Source organism: Labrus bergylta, chromosome 21 (genome assembly GCF_963930695.1).
Source record: "Labrus bergylta chromosome 21, fLabBer1.1, whole genome shotgun sequence".
NCBI classification, from domain to species: domain Eukaryota; kingdom Metazoa; phylum Chordata; class Actinopteri; order Labriformes; family Labridae; genus Labrus; species Labrus bergylta.
In genome coordinates, this window is record NC_089215.1 from 6,981,348 (window position 1) to 6,995,436 (window position 14,089).

Below are 14,089 nucleotides of genomic sequence, written 5' to 3' on the forward strand. Positions count from 1 at the left end.
CACAGATTGGGATTTCAATCTGAGTTTATGCATTCTGAGTTTTCCACTTTACTTTGACAATTAGTATTCATTGGGTTTAATTTTACATCTATGTTGTGTATTCCTGTGTAATCTTTATTTTTATCTTAATTTTTCAATTCTTTCTGACTTCATGTGACTATATGAGCTTGTGCATATATTATTTAACGTTGTAAAGCACTAAAAGCTGTATTTCTTACACTTTTTGTTTACTATTCTAGTTTTTCTTTTTGCATATTCAAAGTGTCTGCAGAGAGGCCGATTTTACGAATTAGCCAGAGAGAATTCAAAAACAATCATGCAGTAGGAGCACCCCCTGCTGGTAAAATACTACACTGCATGCACAGGATCAGTGTTGGCATGTAGGAGGCAGTGTATCCATATCAATGAGCTGGACTCAGATTCCTTTTTGCAGCTGCAGCCTTGAAACCCTGGGTTCCTTGCCTCTCAGTGTGTGTGAGCCTTATCAAGCTGTCGTGTCCATCCTCCTGTAATAAGCAGAAGGAGCAGCTGTGTAGTCTGCCCCTCAGTCACGCACCCAGCCCACCCTTGCACCTCGAGCAGAGGTTGGTGGGGTCACTTTGTCCTTGAAAGCTTTTGGCTGCTGCGAAGGACAGCAGACTCTCTAGATAAAGACAGCAAGTTAGAGCATGTGTGTTTTTCCTTTATTTCTTTACAAAGCACTCTCTCCTTCAGTTTAAAAACTTTATATAAGCATACACATATAATTATGATCATTTAAAAAACAACAAGAAATACAACATTCGCCCGTAAAAAAACACTTAAAAATGGCACATGATACTAATTTATAAACTATTAAAAAAAATGAAATCACAGATAATTACACACAATACATTGAAAAAGTGAGAAACTGAAGGTTAGGAGACATGCTGGAGGCTTGTAGAGCTACAGCAGACAGAGTGTATGAGTAGATTATTAATGAGTGAGTCCCTGTGGTGTGCTTCCTAATGAATATCATTCAATCATGATGTTGAATGTTAAAAGGATGTTGATTTCTTGACGTGAACATGTGCGGTATCCCAAGAGTCCAACCTTTATGAAACTCTTTGAAAGTACTTCGCATTATCTTGAGACAGCAGATGGAGGCATTTGCAGAAGACGTCCCCTGAAAGTGAAGTCATTATACCTCGTCTTCTACTTTCATTTATCCTCTAAATTGTCATTATGCAGTAAACTCCACCCATGTTGCGCTCAAGGAATAATCTAGGACAGACATCTGACCTAGATTTGGTAAAAGTAGCTATCTTTACATGGATTTGTACACACTATAAATACAATGAAGTTTACACGTCGGTATTTTTTGGCAGATCAGAGGTACAGGCAACTTATAAGAGATACATGAAAACCAACTACACTGAATGTGAATAGCCATACAAAAGATACGTTGGTTTAATATTTGAATATATAGCAGCAGAGGTGGGGGGCTTTTTATGCCTTTATTTAACAGGACAGTGGATAGTGTAGAAAATCAGGGAGAGAGAGTGAGTGAGTGGGGAATGACATGCAGGAATAGAGCCACAGGTTGAACACAAAGCTGGGCACAACACTTGAATGATTATAGCCTCCATACATAGGACGCGACCTAACCGCTAGGCCATCCTGCGCTCCCTTGTTTCGGTACTTTAATAAAGTTTCAATGTCGTATAAAACAGAAAAACACAAAGCCACTCTCTTGTTAAATAATTAAAATGCCTTTATTTTCATGGCATGGTCATGTAGATATTAAAATTAACTGATGCTTTTTGGCATCAAGCCTTCATCAGCAAATCAGTAAAAGGGCTTTCACATGCAGAAAGCTCCTGAAAAACTTTGGATATTTCCCGGACGAGCTGTATGTGTATGTATATTCCAGATGAAGGCTTGATGCTGAAATGCGTTATGGTTTGTTTTATTTTCTACATCATCATGCTATGAAAATAAAGGCATTTTTAATTGTTTAATAAAGTTTTTCTTGTTTTATAAGATTGTATAGTATCCCTGTCTCAAGAGCTCCTCACACACACTCCTTTGGGTTCAAGAAGCTCTCAGAAAAAAATGTGTTTATACTGAACCACAATATTTGTTTTCTGGCAAATTTGTACTGAAGCCAAACATTACACATATCTCCCTTAATGGATGAGAGAGTAACACAGGGAAAATAAAAAATAAACACTGGGAAAAAAGACATAGCATAACAAGATGAAAACTTGACTTTGGTAAAGAGGTGTGATGACTGGATGTGATGACTGTGACTAACAGTGAGGTCTCACACTAACATTAGGGGATATGGACAACATGGCAGCAACGCAAAGCACGGAGACATTCCCCATCCGATTCATTTACACGTTGAAGCAAAGCAATGTTCATGATGTTCAGTAGTTTCTTCATTCATTTGACGTTAGAATGCTTTACGTTAAATAGTCTCCAAAATATGATGTGAGATTCACACAGAAACAGCCGGTTGAAATGTCCTTATAGGAGCCTTAATAACACTGTAGTTGTGTCGGTCGTCTCTTAACCAGAAGGTTGGGGATTCGAGCCCCAGCTCCTGCAGCCACATGTCCGATGTGTCCTTGGGCAAGACTCTTAACTCCAAGTTGCTCCTTCTGCTTCGGCGTGTGTGAATGAGATTAGTTACTTCTGATGGTCACTTTAAACAGCAGCCTCTGCCATCAGTGTGACTGTGTAGGTGTGACCTGTGGTGTAACAGCACTTTGAGCAGTCAGAAGACTAGAAAAGCACTATACAGGCTCCAGTCCATTTATAGTTTAGAAGTTAAATAGATACTTCTGAAGTATCTGTAGGTCACTTCAACTTTTGCTGTCATGCACTCAACTCTGTTAATATCTCGTTCAGCTCTCAGAGAAACTGTCTGTATTTGCCATGCCAGGCTGTAGTTTTTTTTTTTATTATCACTGATTAAGTTAGTATTCTTGTTTTCAATCTTGACTCAGCGTCTGGGCCAAGGAGCACAGCATCACATGGCTGCTCTTTGGAGAAGTCCAGGCCGGCTGCTGACACGAAGAACTCTCCGTCCTGTAAATCTGCGCTCGCGTCTTAAACAAGCCGAACCGAGCAGCAAGGAGAAAGAAATCCCGTCTGAATGTGCGGGTGAAGAAGGCGTAGAGGAAGGGGTTGGAGCAGGAGTTTATGGGGTAGAAGAGCACCAGCAGGAGTTTGGAATTGGAGACGGTGATGAGAGGGAGCTTGAGAGCGGCCGAGAGGGCGAAGAAGGAGATGGGAGCCATGCAGATGAAGTCGGTGAAGATGAGGACGGCCATGCGTTGGGCAACGCGGGTGTCTGCATGGGCGGGCGCTGACGAAGGGTTTCGGACGGTCAGGTAGATGCTGAGGTAACAGACGCACACACAGAGGAACGCCAGGATGTTGAGAAGGAGCAGAAACACCACGTAGATCTGAGACTTCACAGACTCCACGTCCATGGGCAGGCAGATACTCACCTGCACCCCAAAAAACAAATACAGAAAAAGTTGTTCATATTACAGTGTGTACATCTTCCTACAACAGTACAGAACGTAGGCAAAAACTTACAGGATATAAATTGATAACATGTAACAATGAACAACGTGGGAAGAATGACAAACTTTAGATAATTATGTCAGAAATGTATAAGGTATTTTATAAAATAAACATAGTAAAACACACAGAATTAACTGAAATTTTCAGGCAAAATTTGAAGGACAAATAGTCAGCTGTCAAAGATATTTAGAAATAATGGATAACTCAAAGATGGGATGACTTACGCAAATAAAAAAGGGGTATTTAAATCATATGGAGGATGAGTTCATGCTCCATTTTGCATCCCAAATGATGTGAACCCGAGCAAATCCTGAATAAAGCTGCTGTCAAGAACTAAAATGCACGGAGGAGATGCATTGAGGATGTGAGGTTAAGACAAAGCGCTCATCTTATCAAAGCAAACTTTACATGCAATTTGTGGGTAAGCATAATTTTCACAGATTTTTGAAGCAAATCAAGAATATTGCACTCATTTAGAGGAATATGAAGTTCATGCACCATTTTGCATCCCCAATGACTTTGACCTGAGCAGATTATGAAAGATATTAATAGCGGTTAATTGCTGTCACAAACTTGAAAGCGAAGACGCAGTACATAGAGTATGTCTGTTAGAGGCAGCCACCTTGCCATAGCTGCTGACTCCGACTGTGGGCAGAAAGGCAGCGAGCGAGGAGAAGATCCATCCTGCTGTCATGACGATACACGCGTGCCTCAGACGAAGTTTACGGTCGAGCCGCAGAGCGTGTGTGATGGTGTGCCAGCGTTCCAGGGTGATCGCTGTTAATGTAAACACTGACAGTTCACTGGCAAACACCTGAAGTTGACACACAAACACACATATTTCTATTCAAACATATTAACAAGTCTTGTTGTTTATGTATCAACATGGGCATTACATTTGTATGCAAAAGACTCTCTGGATGCACACAAACACACACACACACACACACACACACACACACACACACACACACACACACACACACACACACACACACACACACACACACACACACACACACACACACACACACACACCGTGAAGAAGCCCGCTGCACTGCAGCCCAGACCCATCTGCCAGTCTATGGCGTGGTTGTAGTATTGGCCACGTGTGAGCATGTCTACAGTTGCTATGACGACCAGGTAGATGCCCATGCAGAGGTCAGAGAAAGCAAGGTGGCACATGAGGAAACGGGGGACGGTCAATTTGGAGCGGCTGCCTGACAAAAAATAAAGTGAGAGGTAGCTGCAGGTTTAACAGATCCTCTCACAATGTAATGTTCATATAGATTAAAAATATAATGTGCTTAGCTGCACTGTTTATTATTTATTTTACAATTTTAACCTTTGTAATATTAAAGAAAACTAAAAAAAGGGAATAGATTTTCCCGTTACATACCTAACAAGACCACGAGTACCGCTGCGTTCCCCAACAGGGCCAGGATGGAGATGATCCAGATGAGGACCCGTAGCGGGGTGGTGGACATGATGTCCTCACAGGGGTTAAAGGCATCGGGGGCTGGGGTGCAGGTGATGGAGGTGACGTTGGAGCAGTGGGCTCTGTAGAATTGAATGTTATCTGGGGCCTCAGGGTGGGTACACAGGGAGCTCCAGTTTGACCTACTGAAAAAAAATGCATCATCTGAGGTGTAATAGTAATCCACAGGTTTTGTACTATTCCCAATTTTGACACTTTGATTTGCTTATTACAAGACACCATTACAATCGAGGCCCTGTGATCCACATTTTAATTTAAATGGTAATCATTAATTGAGTCATAAAGAGATAAGAAAATAAGATATTTGTATCATTTGATTTAATCAGATATTTGAAGATAAGATAAGATATACTTTATTATCCCCTAAGGGAAATGTTTCTTGGACGCTGTCCTACAAATATGACTAAACAGTTAGGAAGGAAAATGTATTAATTTACTCAAGTAGATGTTCTAAAACGGGGGGTTGCTTTATGTCCTGTTCCTACTCTTGAGAAAGGTTTGATTAAAAACATTATCATTCTGCACAACTAGAAAAAAATAATCTTCAGGGTGTTTTTTATTTTATTTTTTCATTGAAATGAATCACACTTGTCTTGAAGCGTGTTTAGCCATAGACAGAGCAGCTATTGTAAAAAAAAAAAAAAAAAAAAAAAAAAAGTGCTGAGGTAAAATTTGTTGTGTCATGTTGGAAAGTTTGCTTTTAGGGAGACGAGCCTGGTAATGGCTGAAAGGTTGAAATCACAAAAATAACCACGCAGGACTGCGTCAGCTCTTTGTCAAAAAGTGACATAGCTCAGAGTCTGTGTTAGAGAGATTAATAAAAAACTGCAACACACATAGTAGAATGTGAGGACTCCTTTTTGCAGGCCTTTATGCTCAGACGACATCATGGATTTAGATTATCTTGAACAGAGTGATAAGTTGTTTACCTTTGTTTTCAGTCTTTATTCTAAGCTAAACGAACTGTACAATAAATACATTTAGTCTACAAACATAGTGTTATGACAAAGTAAATATAACTTTTAGCAAGAAAGACATATTCCAAAAACATTTGTCTATCTAGGACTTTATTTGTTATGTTGACGAACACTTGACTTTTTGTATAATTAGAAACTGTTTCTAATTTTCTTTTGTTAAATATTTAACAAATATTTGCTTGCACCTTCTTGCAAAACTTCACATTTCCTTTTTTTACAATTATTTCTTATCAGACTATTTTTTACATTTCTATTTTATTTTTCGTTTATACTATTTACAGTAAGTTCCTTGACAGTAGGAGTGCAGTGTTTTACTGTCTTTCTACTTTATATTCTATTTTTATTTGAACTGTTTTTGTGCCAAAACCACAAAAAAACAAATTCCACATATGTGTGTAAACCTTCTGAGCAATGATTCTGGTCGGTAATGAAAAGACGCTCAACCATGTTGGATAGTGCATGCGTACCGTTTTCTGTGCACGTTCTTGAAGGCGCAGCAGTGCGATGAGTACGTCAGGTTGGCCTGGTAGAGTTTGGTAAAAAGATGCAGAGGAGGAAGCTCTTTCAGATTAATGGCGGACTTTGCAAACAGCTTCTCGAGACCAGCGAGGATGGAGTCTGGCAGGGAGCTGAGTGCTGTGTGGGAAATGTCCCTGCAAGTACAGACAAGCTGATAACATAACCATGACTTTAATTTCAGAAATGCTATTTTCAGCTTTTCTTTTTATTGCTTTGAAAACATAGGCGACTGTCCTTTAATAAGATTACAAAAGCTGTCATCAAATATCTAAGGGACAAAAAGTGTGTCAGCAAAATGTCCAGTTTTTCTTTGATGAAGTCAAATTTGGACAGAAAAGGATATTGGGAAGAGCTCCTGTTTGATTGCCAACAGGAAACATTTATTTATTTATGTTTGACTGCAACTTCAATTAAAAACGCGTCTCTTTGTTCTGAGAATTAACGGGACAAATCCCTGTTTGAATGACTTCACCTGCTCTCGGTTTATTTTTACCTTAAATCTGGCATGCTTCTACATTTTTTTGAGCCTCCCCACACACGCCACATTGTTTCATGTTTTCTCCTACATGCTGACTTTAGTAATGATGAGGGTGAATCATGTAGGCATGAGTTACTGTTGGATGACATGCTTACAGTACCACCAACTCACTGGAACCCACAAAGGCATTGGGATTGATGTGAGTAAGCTGTTCATTGCCTTTCAGACACCTGAAATAAAGAGACAAAAAAATGAGCTGATTTTTTTTTAATCTTATTTTTGAAGCTTCTGTTTGTAATTTTGTCCCCGCCTGTGACTCACAATCTGTGCATCTTTGTGCCGTTGAAGGCGTCACTTGCCACCTCCTTGATACCATTTCGAGTGAGCCGTCTGTCATTGGAAAGGGAAGCCAAATTTCAGTCACATGGACCAAACACAGAACAATCCCTTCAGAAAATATATCCAAAAAAAAATACAAGCTAATTTGAATGTGTTTTTAATAAGTTTTTAACATGAAGACGTCTTCATCTCTATCTTGATGTTTCACTGGAAAGGCTTCTTTTAACTTGGAAGTAGGCTAACTGCATTCAATTTCAAATGACTCGATTATAAGAAATAGCCCACCGAAGTAGTGTTCATTTGAAATACATCATCATAACAGCTCTTTTACCCGTCTGTTCAACATAAACCTAGAGGAAGAGCTAGCTGGTTTAGCCTAGCTTAAGTACTGTAAACAGAGGAAAAGCAGCAAGCCTGCCTCTGTCAAAGAGAATAAGCGTCATTGGCAATATGCTTTCTGTCTGAAAGTAAGGTGAGAAGATTGATACAACTCTTATCTCACTCTCTCTACCTGTCTGTTAAATCTAAACATGAACACCGCCAGGCTAGCTTAGCTCAAATACTGGAAACATAACCAGAGGAAAACAACTAGCCCGTCCCTGCCGAGGGTCATAACAATTAACTTACTGATAATAACGCTGTTGTAAAATACATTTTCTTGCTGATACAAATATCATAAGATTGATATAAAATCTGTCTGGTAAGTATAAACCTGGCAGCAGCTAGCTAGCTTAGCATTGCCCTAATAACGGTAACAGAGAGAAGCAGCCTTTCCTTAAAGAATCGAATATTTATTCGTTTATCTATCTGTGAGGAGGGTCAGATGCCGTCCGATTAAAGGTGTTAAATCATTTAAATTGTTTAATTTACCCATTATTGTAAAAATGTTTACAAAAAAGTAGTTCATTTTCAAACTCAACCATATCATTGGGTGAAATTAAAATGAATTTAATGTTTAAAAAGCACGTAAAATGTACGTTTGTACACGACGGCAACAGTGTAGGTGTCTGCTCATACAGACATGTGTCTACTTATTCCGTTTTGTTTGTCCACTCAGTGCTAAAGTCTGAAATGGCGAGCTGAAAAGTTTGGGAAGCTTTGCATTACAGGACTCATCGTGGATGAGAGGCAAAAGAGTGGCAATGGAAAAAATAAACGCACGCTGTAGTCGTAAGAGGGCTAGAAATGCAGAAAACAAGGAGACAGTGAGGGGATGGGATCATTTATCACTGTGCATGCAATGCCCACTCGGAGCTGTGTGAGGGTGGTGTTTCTAAAAAAAAAAACGATGAATCCCTTACATCTCGCTGATAGTTTGAGTGCAGAGGCCTCTGAAGGTATTGGCGGGGACTTTCTCTATGTGACTGTTCTCTTGCAGGTCCCTTAGCAGCACATGGATTTAAAAAAAACACAAGATTTCCAAGAGGTAAATACTTTTTTAAAGTAGAAAAAAAATCAATAAAAATACCCTTAAGGTGCAGAAATAAATGGTTTGTATTTCTTATTTTCTGCTCCCTCGGTGCATAGATTTGAAATGGTGTGTTATATGTGTAATAGTGGGCATATTGAAGAGTATCTGAGCATGCTTTAGTGCTTCATTTGAATTAAGCATTGAGACTTACAACACAAATCTGGTGGCCGTGGACTGGATCTGACGGAAATTTGGAAAAACTCTCAGTCCGGTGTTGGAGATGGTCCTGTGATGTGCAAAAAGAATCACCAAATGTTACTATATTCACACTGCCACCTCTGAACAACACGTAGTCGATGCAATGAGTCACAGTTATAAAATCGGACAATGTAGCATTCACTGTATTTGCAGAGTTACATTTTAACAAGTGAAGATATTCCAAGATAATTCAGTGAGAAGCTCGGGTGGCAGAGAGACAAATCAGATATCTAAGAGCATCTTGTCCCAAAATACTGTCATAATTCTGCATTAACACTAAACAAGTTCAAACTCTACTGTCTTTGAAATGTTTGATAATCTGTAAAACATTGACGCTTCAGATCTCGGACAAAACTGTTTTTTAATTCAGGAAACTTCTTTCAAAACAAGACAAATATGACTGTAGAGCCAGGTGTACGGGAACGTTCGGTATTAATGAAGCAGGGATGTATAAGGTACTTGTCAATATTTAGTATATTAGCCACAGGAGATGTGGGTCAGCATGGCCCCTTCAAGAAGAGACCAGTCAGAGTGCTGCTAGGCCACATGGCTATGTATAGAGGGCTGTTTGCACCACACAATTTAACTAATTTAAGAAAGTCTTCATTGTTGAGTCTGAAGTTTTTCCACTGGGTACTCAAGTCAATAAAAGAATCCTCTTGAATCCAAAGTAAGCAGAACATCATATTTCTTTTAAAATCCTTTTTTTTTTAGCTCGGTTGTATTAGTTGTCTCTTTTGAAGCCTGTAGAACCAAACAGCTGATCAGTGCGCTTCAGGTGGAGGAACCATTATTATCTACAGTCTATGGGGGGAACGTGTATCTCACATTTGACATTTGAAAATCAAGTTTAAGAAATTTTGTTGGTGTTTTATTGTTAACATTTAATTTGACAAAAATCTCAAATAAATGATGAATCTTAATAGAATATAAAATATTTTTTTCCAGATAAGATGCAAGAGTTTATTAACTTATTTTGATCACCATACGTGGTTCTATTTCTGTTGTCCTTTGTAAACAGTGACTAAAGGTACTATTCCAAATGATGAAAACAAGTCCTGTCTTTGAAACAAATATTTTCTACATGAAAAACTCACTTGACAGAAGTGTGACACACTCTTCCAGGGGATCCAAGCTAATAAAAAAATCATGACTTTGGCCGTGTGGGGGCCTGTCAGAAGTAGGCCTGTCACCCACGACCCACTTTTGGACTCACAATCAGTTTGAAAAACGCAAATTCAAGAGGAAAGTTTTCTTCACTCACTAACTACTCACATATACTGTAGTTTCATGATGTGTCTGAAAGCATCTGAATCGATACGTCTCAGGTGTTTTGACTTTGTGATGGTTCTGAAAGAAACGCACGGTTATGTTCATATTAGTACAAATGACTGGTCTTACGATCACAGACTTTCAGCACTGCAATTACGCTGCCAGTTATACTCACATTTCAGAGAGTTCAGGGAGATTAGAGAAAGCAAAAGCCTCGATGCTCTCTAATGCAACATTTTCAGATATGTAGCTAGAGGAAACACAAACAACACATGATACATTTTCAGATAAAACAGCACTTATTGTTGGGCATATTTTGTCTTCAGCAGCCTACAAAGTTAACTCCTCATCTGTGTGGATGAAGAGCTTTCTCAGAGTCTGCAGCTCTCCTAGTTCCATAACAAAGACTGAACACACAACTAGGTTGGGCTTAATGGGTCATGAGCGGTCGCTTTTTTAGAGATACGCGTACTCACATATGAGTGAGGCGTGGGAGGCCAGCGAAGGCAAACGCACCGATTCTCTCCAGCAGGTTGTTCTCTGTTATGGTGCTGAAGAAGGAAGAGGATGACATCATGGGAAAATTAAAGGACGCCAAGGATTGTTAAATATGATATATATGTTTCATACGTGTTAACTGAAGAAAAAACAATATCAGAAGACTTGGGTCTTCTTGTATACTCTTTAAATGAAGCGTCAATGATGCAATGTATGAAAAAAACTGAGGGTTTATCATGAAGAACAATTTGAAAAAAAAAAAAACAAGTGGTCAAAACTTTCATTTATGTTCCCCAATCCTGAGTCAGTGGTCTCTAAAGTTTTGCTTTCTTTTTTACGAAAATGAGATCTACATTTTCTAAGATCTTTTGTAAGAGATTTAAAAGAAAGGAAACATTATATCAACTCTCATGAACTTTAATTATGGAGATTTAGCTGAAGATCATAATTTAGAAAACAGTTAGATTATCTTTTTGTGGATTTGGGATTCCAGACGCTTTAATCTGTAGCATTAAATTTCTATTTTTTAAGAAGAAACTTTGACGGTTAGTTCTGACCTGCGGCCCTTCTCTGCAGCGCTTCTCTGTTTGGATTATCCATATGTGGAGTGTTTTGACCTCCTCAGATCATTATGTTCCTCATTAAAGAATAAACATGAAGCATGGACACACATACTTACAGTTTCTCGAGGTGCTGCAGGCTGCTAAGAGCACCCTGGGGAATCAGTCGGATCTGCGTCTGCTTAACTTTCCTGTTGCAAAAAACAGAGACATTAAACACGGAAAGCGTTTAGCAATGAGGAACCAACGTAATCGTAAGGGGAATGATTTTCCGTATGAGAACGGCAGATCATTTAACATCAAGCTGTTGTGGATCAAATCCGGGATGGCCATCCAATTCTGCATACTTGTATTCATCCCAACATTTCCTCAGCCTTGACCTTCTCCAGGCAGAACAGAACAGACGAGAACACACACATCGTCGCCTGGGATTTCACTGTACGTCTCTTGGGAATTTTCCCCCTGTCCTGCCACAAAGTAGTTCACATGTACTCATGTTGTATTTGTCTTTGCATGCTTTGTGAGAAATAATATGTACATCAGGACTTTGCTCGTGTGTGTACGTCTGAGTCCGTGGTTGCGCAGACGCTTTAGGCGGTCCTCATTCTGTCCTCCCTCTTTCTGACCTTGAGATTCTTCCAAAACTTTCACCGGCCAAAACAACAGGTCAGTGTTTACTCCGTGTGGCAATGACCCTCACTTGCCTCTTCCAACTCGATTTTTCTTGTGTCGTAAACATTTTATCAACTTACCACTTCACACCTTAGGAACTAAAGCGAAGTATCTCAACCTCTTAAAAGACAAATGAACATATTCCTCTGACACTTAAAGTTTCAAGTTTGACTCCCAAATCTTGGCCTGTGCTGCTTAAACTTTAAACCTGGTCCTAAATAAAGAGGATGTGAAATGACATCATACTCTAAATCCCACATTAAGTATCAGTTATAAGTGGGGCGCCAGTAGAATAGGGGTTAGTGCACGCGCTCCATTTATGGAGGCAAGTCCTCCATAAACGGCGGATGGCACCAATGAATCAGGTTCTGCTCGACTTTTCTGCCAGATTAAAGGACAGTTTCTGTTCCTTCTGTTGCCAAGTGTTTGCTCATAAGTGGATTCATGTTGGGGTCTCTGTAAATAATATTACAAACAGGCCAGACCGGCTTTCTAGTGAAGAGATAGTATCATGAGTTATATTTTGGTTTTGTCTTATATAAATGAAAAATGTTTGTTTTGTTAGTCCGGCATAAAAAATCACTTTCCAACAGTAAACTCAGGATTTTCAGATATCAGCTGCCACCACAAATAAGTGCCAAGATCTGATCAAATGTAAACAACTAAATATAGGTGAATAAAAGGGAACAATACGACTGCAGTAATAATAAAAAAAATAACGAACACAAATATGTGCAATCTATGAAACTCCCCTAAAGAAGGATGAGCTGCTGTATTTAAAAATTAAAATGTTTATATAATTGACTTTAAAACCATGTTTTTAGGCTTTTGTGACACCCGTGTGATACCTGTTCAATTGTTTTTTTTTGAAGATCAAGGTATGAATAAAGAAAAGAAACCATGAGACAGAAAGAGCTACCTCCGCAGAAAGAAGCTGGCAAAGCTTTATGTCAGCAGATTAATTCATAAAAAAGGAGCGATAATGTAAAAGAATTGGTCTGAGTAAGCAGTTTTGTTTCTTAACATTTTTCAGTACAAAAGACTTCAAAAAACTTCTGTTAAATTGTCAACCAGAAAATGAATTATTTAAAGCTGAGGTTCATTAATATTACCTGAGAGACTACAAAACTCCAGAAGCCCTAAATAGACGTGCATTTTTTACATTTCATTTTCTCCATTTTCACACGATAACGAGTCGTTTTCTGATGTTTTCACAAGGTCTCGACTTATTTCACTTGTATTCCCGGGTTAGGAAAGTTGGTTTTCCCCACTGTAACAGACTGATGTATCCCCAAGAGATAACACAGCTTGCTTTCTTGAGAAAACAGAATCATTTTTTATCTAGTAAACAAAACAATCGGCTGGCCACAAGGTAACATGCTACCATCACCCACACTAATGAGGTAAGTTAAAACCCTATTTCTGTTGGTTTGGTGCTTTTTCAACTTTAGAGATACAAGAAAAATAAGTTGATACTGTATCTTGAGAAAACAATTTGAAATTATTTGTAGGGGGAGTAAATAAAATGTTTGGATGCATGGCTTCCTGGGGCCTCCGTACAAAATTACTTGATCTTGCATTCTCATAAACGGTTTCTCAGCGATGTGGGGAATAAAAATCTGCAGAAACAAAATATCTTATCTTGAAACATTTCTGCAGATCTCAGAGTGCGCATCCACTTGTTTGTGTTTGTACTCACAGGCATTGCGTGTCGCTGGAGATATTGGAGGGAATCTCTGTGACCTCGATGCTCAGCGGATACCAGATGCATTGGGTTCGTTTGGCCCGGACGGTCTCATCTTCATGTTTTATGTCCATCTCAGAAGAAGGCGCAGACGCTGCTGTCATCTCCACCATCGCAAACACCACCATCATCAGAATCACCACCACCATCTTTTCTGTCTCAACACAGCCCAGACACAAATCTTCTATTTTTCTTCTTTTGTTTCCTATCACTCTGAGCTTGTTTCCCAAGTGGTGTTTACATGCATGCAGGCCTTCCTCAAGTGCCAACACTTGACATTTAATATGTTTTGTTTTTTTCTGTCC

The 14,089-nt window shown here is 39.2% G+C and overlaps 1 protein-coding gene across 1 annotated transcript; it reads right to left on the reverse strand.

Annotated features, from left to right (window-relative positions):
* Positions 1 to 670: 670 nt before the first annotated feature.
* Positions 671 to 13,933, reverse strand: fshr (follicle stimulating hormone receptor). The gene is made up of 14 exons (XM_065949971.1): positions 13,740 to 13,933; positions 11,488 to 11,592; positions 10,787 to 10,861; positions 10,486 to 10,560; positions 10,314 to 10,388; positions 8,992 to 9,066; positions 8,671 to 8,751; positions 7,352 to 7,420; positions 7,186 to 7,260; positions 6,501 to 6,686; positions 4,958 to 5,178; positions 4,597 to 4,778; positions 4,181 to 4,372; positions 671 to 3,479 (listed from the first exon to the last, which is right to left on the reverse strand). Exons 1-14 carry the CDS (start codon positions 13,931 to 13,933, stop codon positions 2,958 to 2,960), a joined length of 2,127 nt encoding a protein of 708 aa, XP_065806043.1. The 3' UTR covers positions 671 to 2,957.
* Between the last annotated feature and the right edge of the window lie 156 nt (positions 13,934 to 14,089).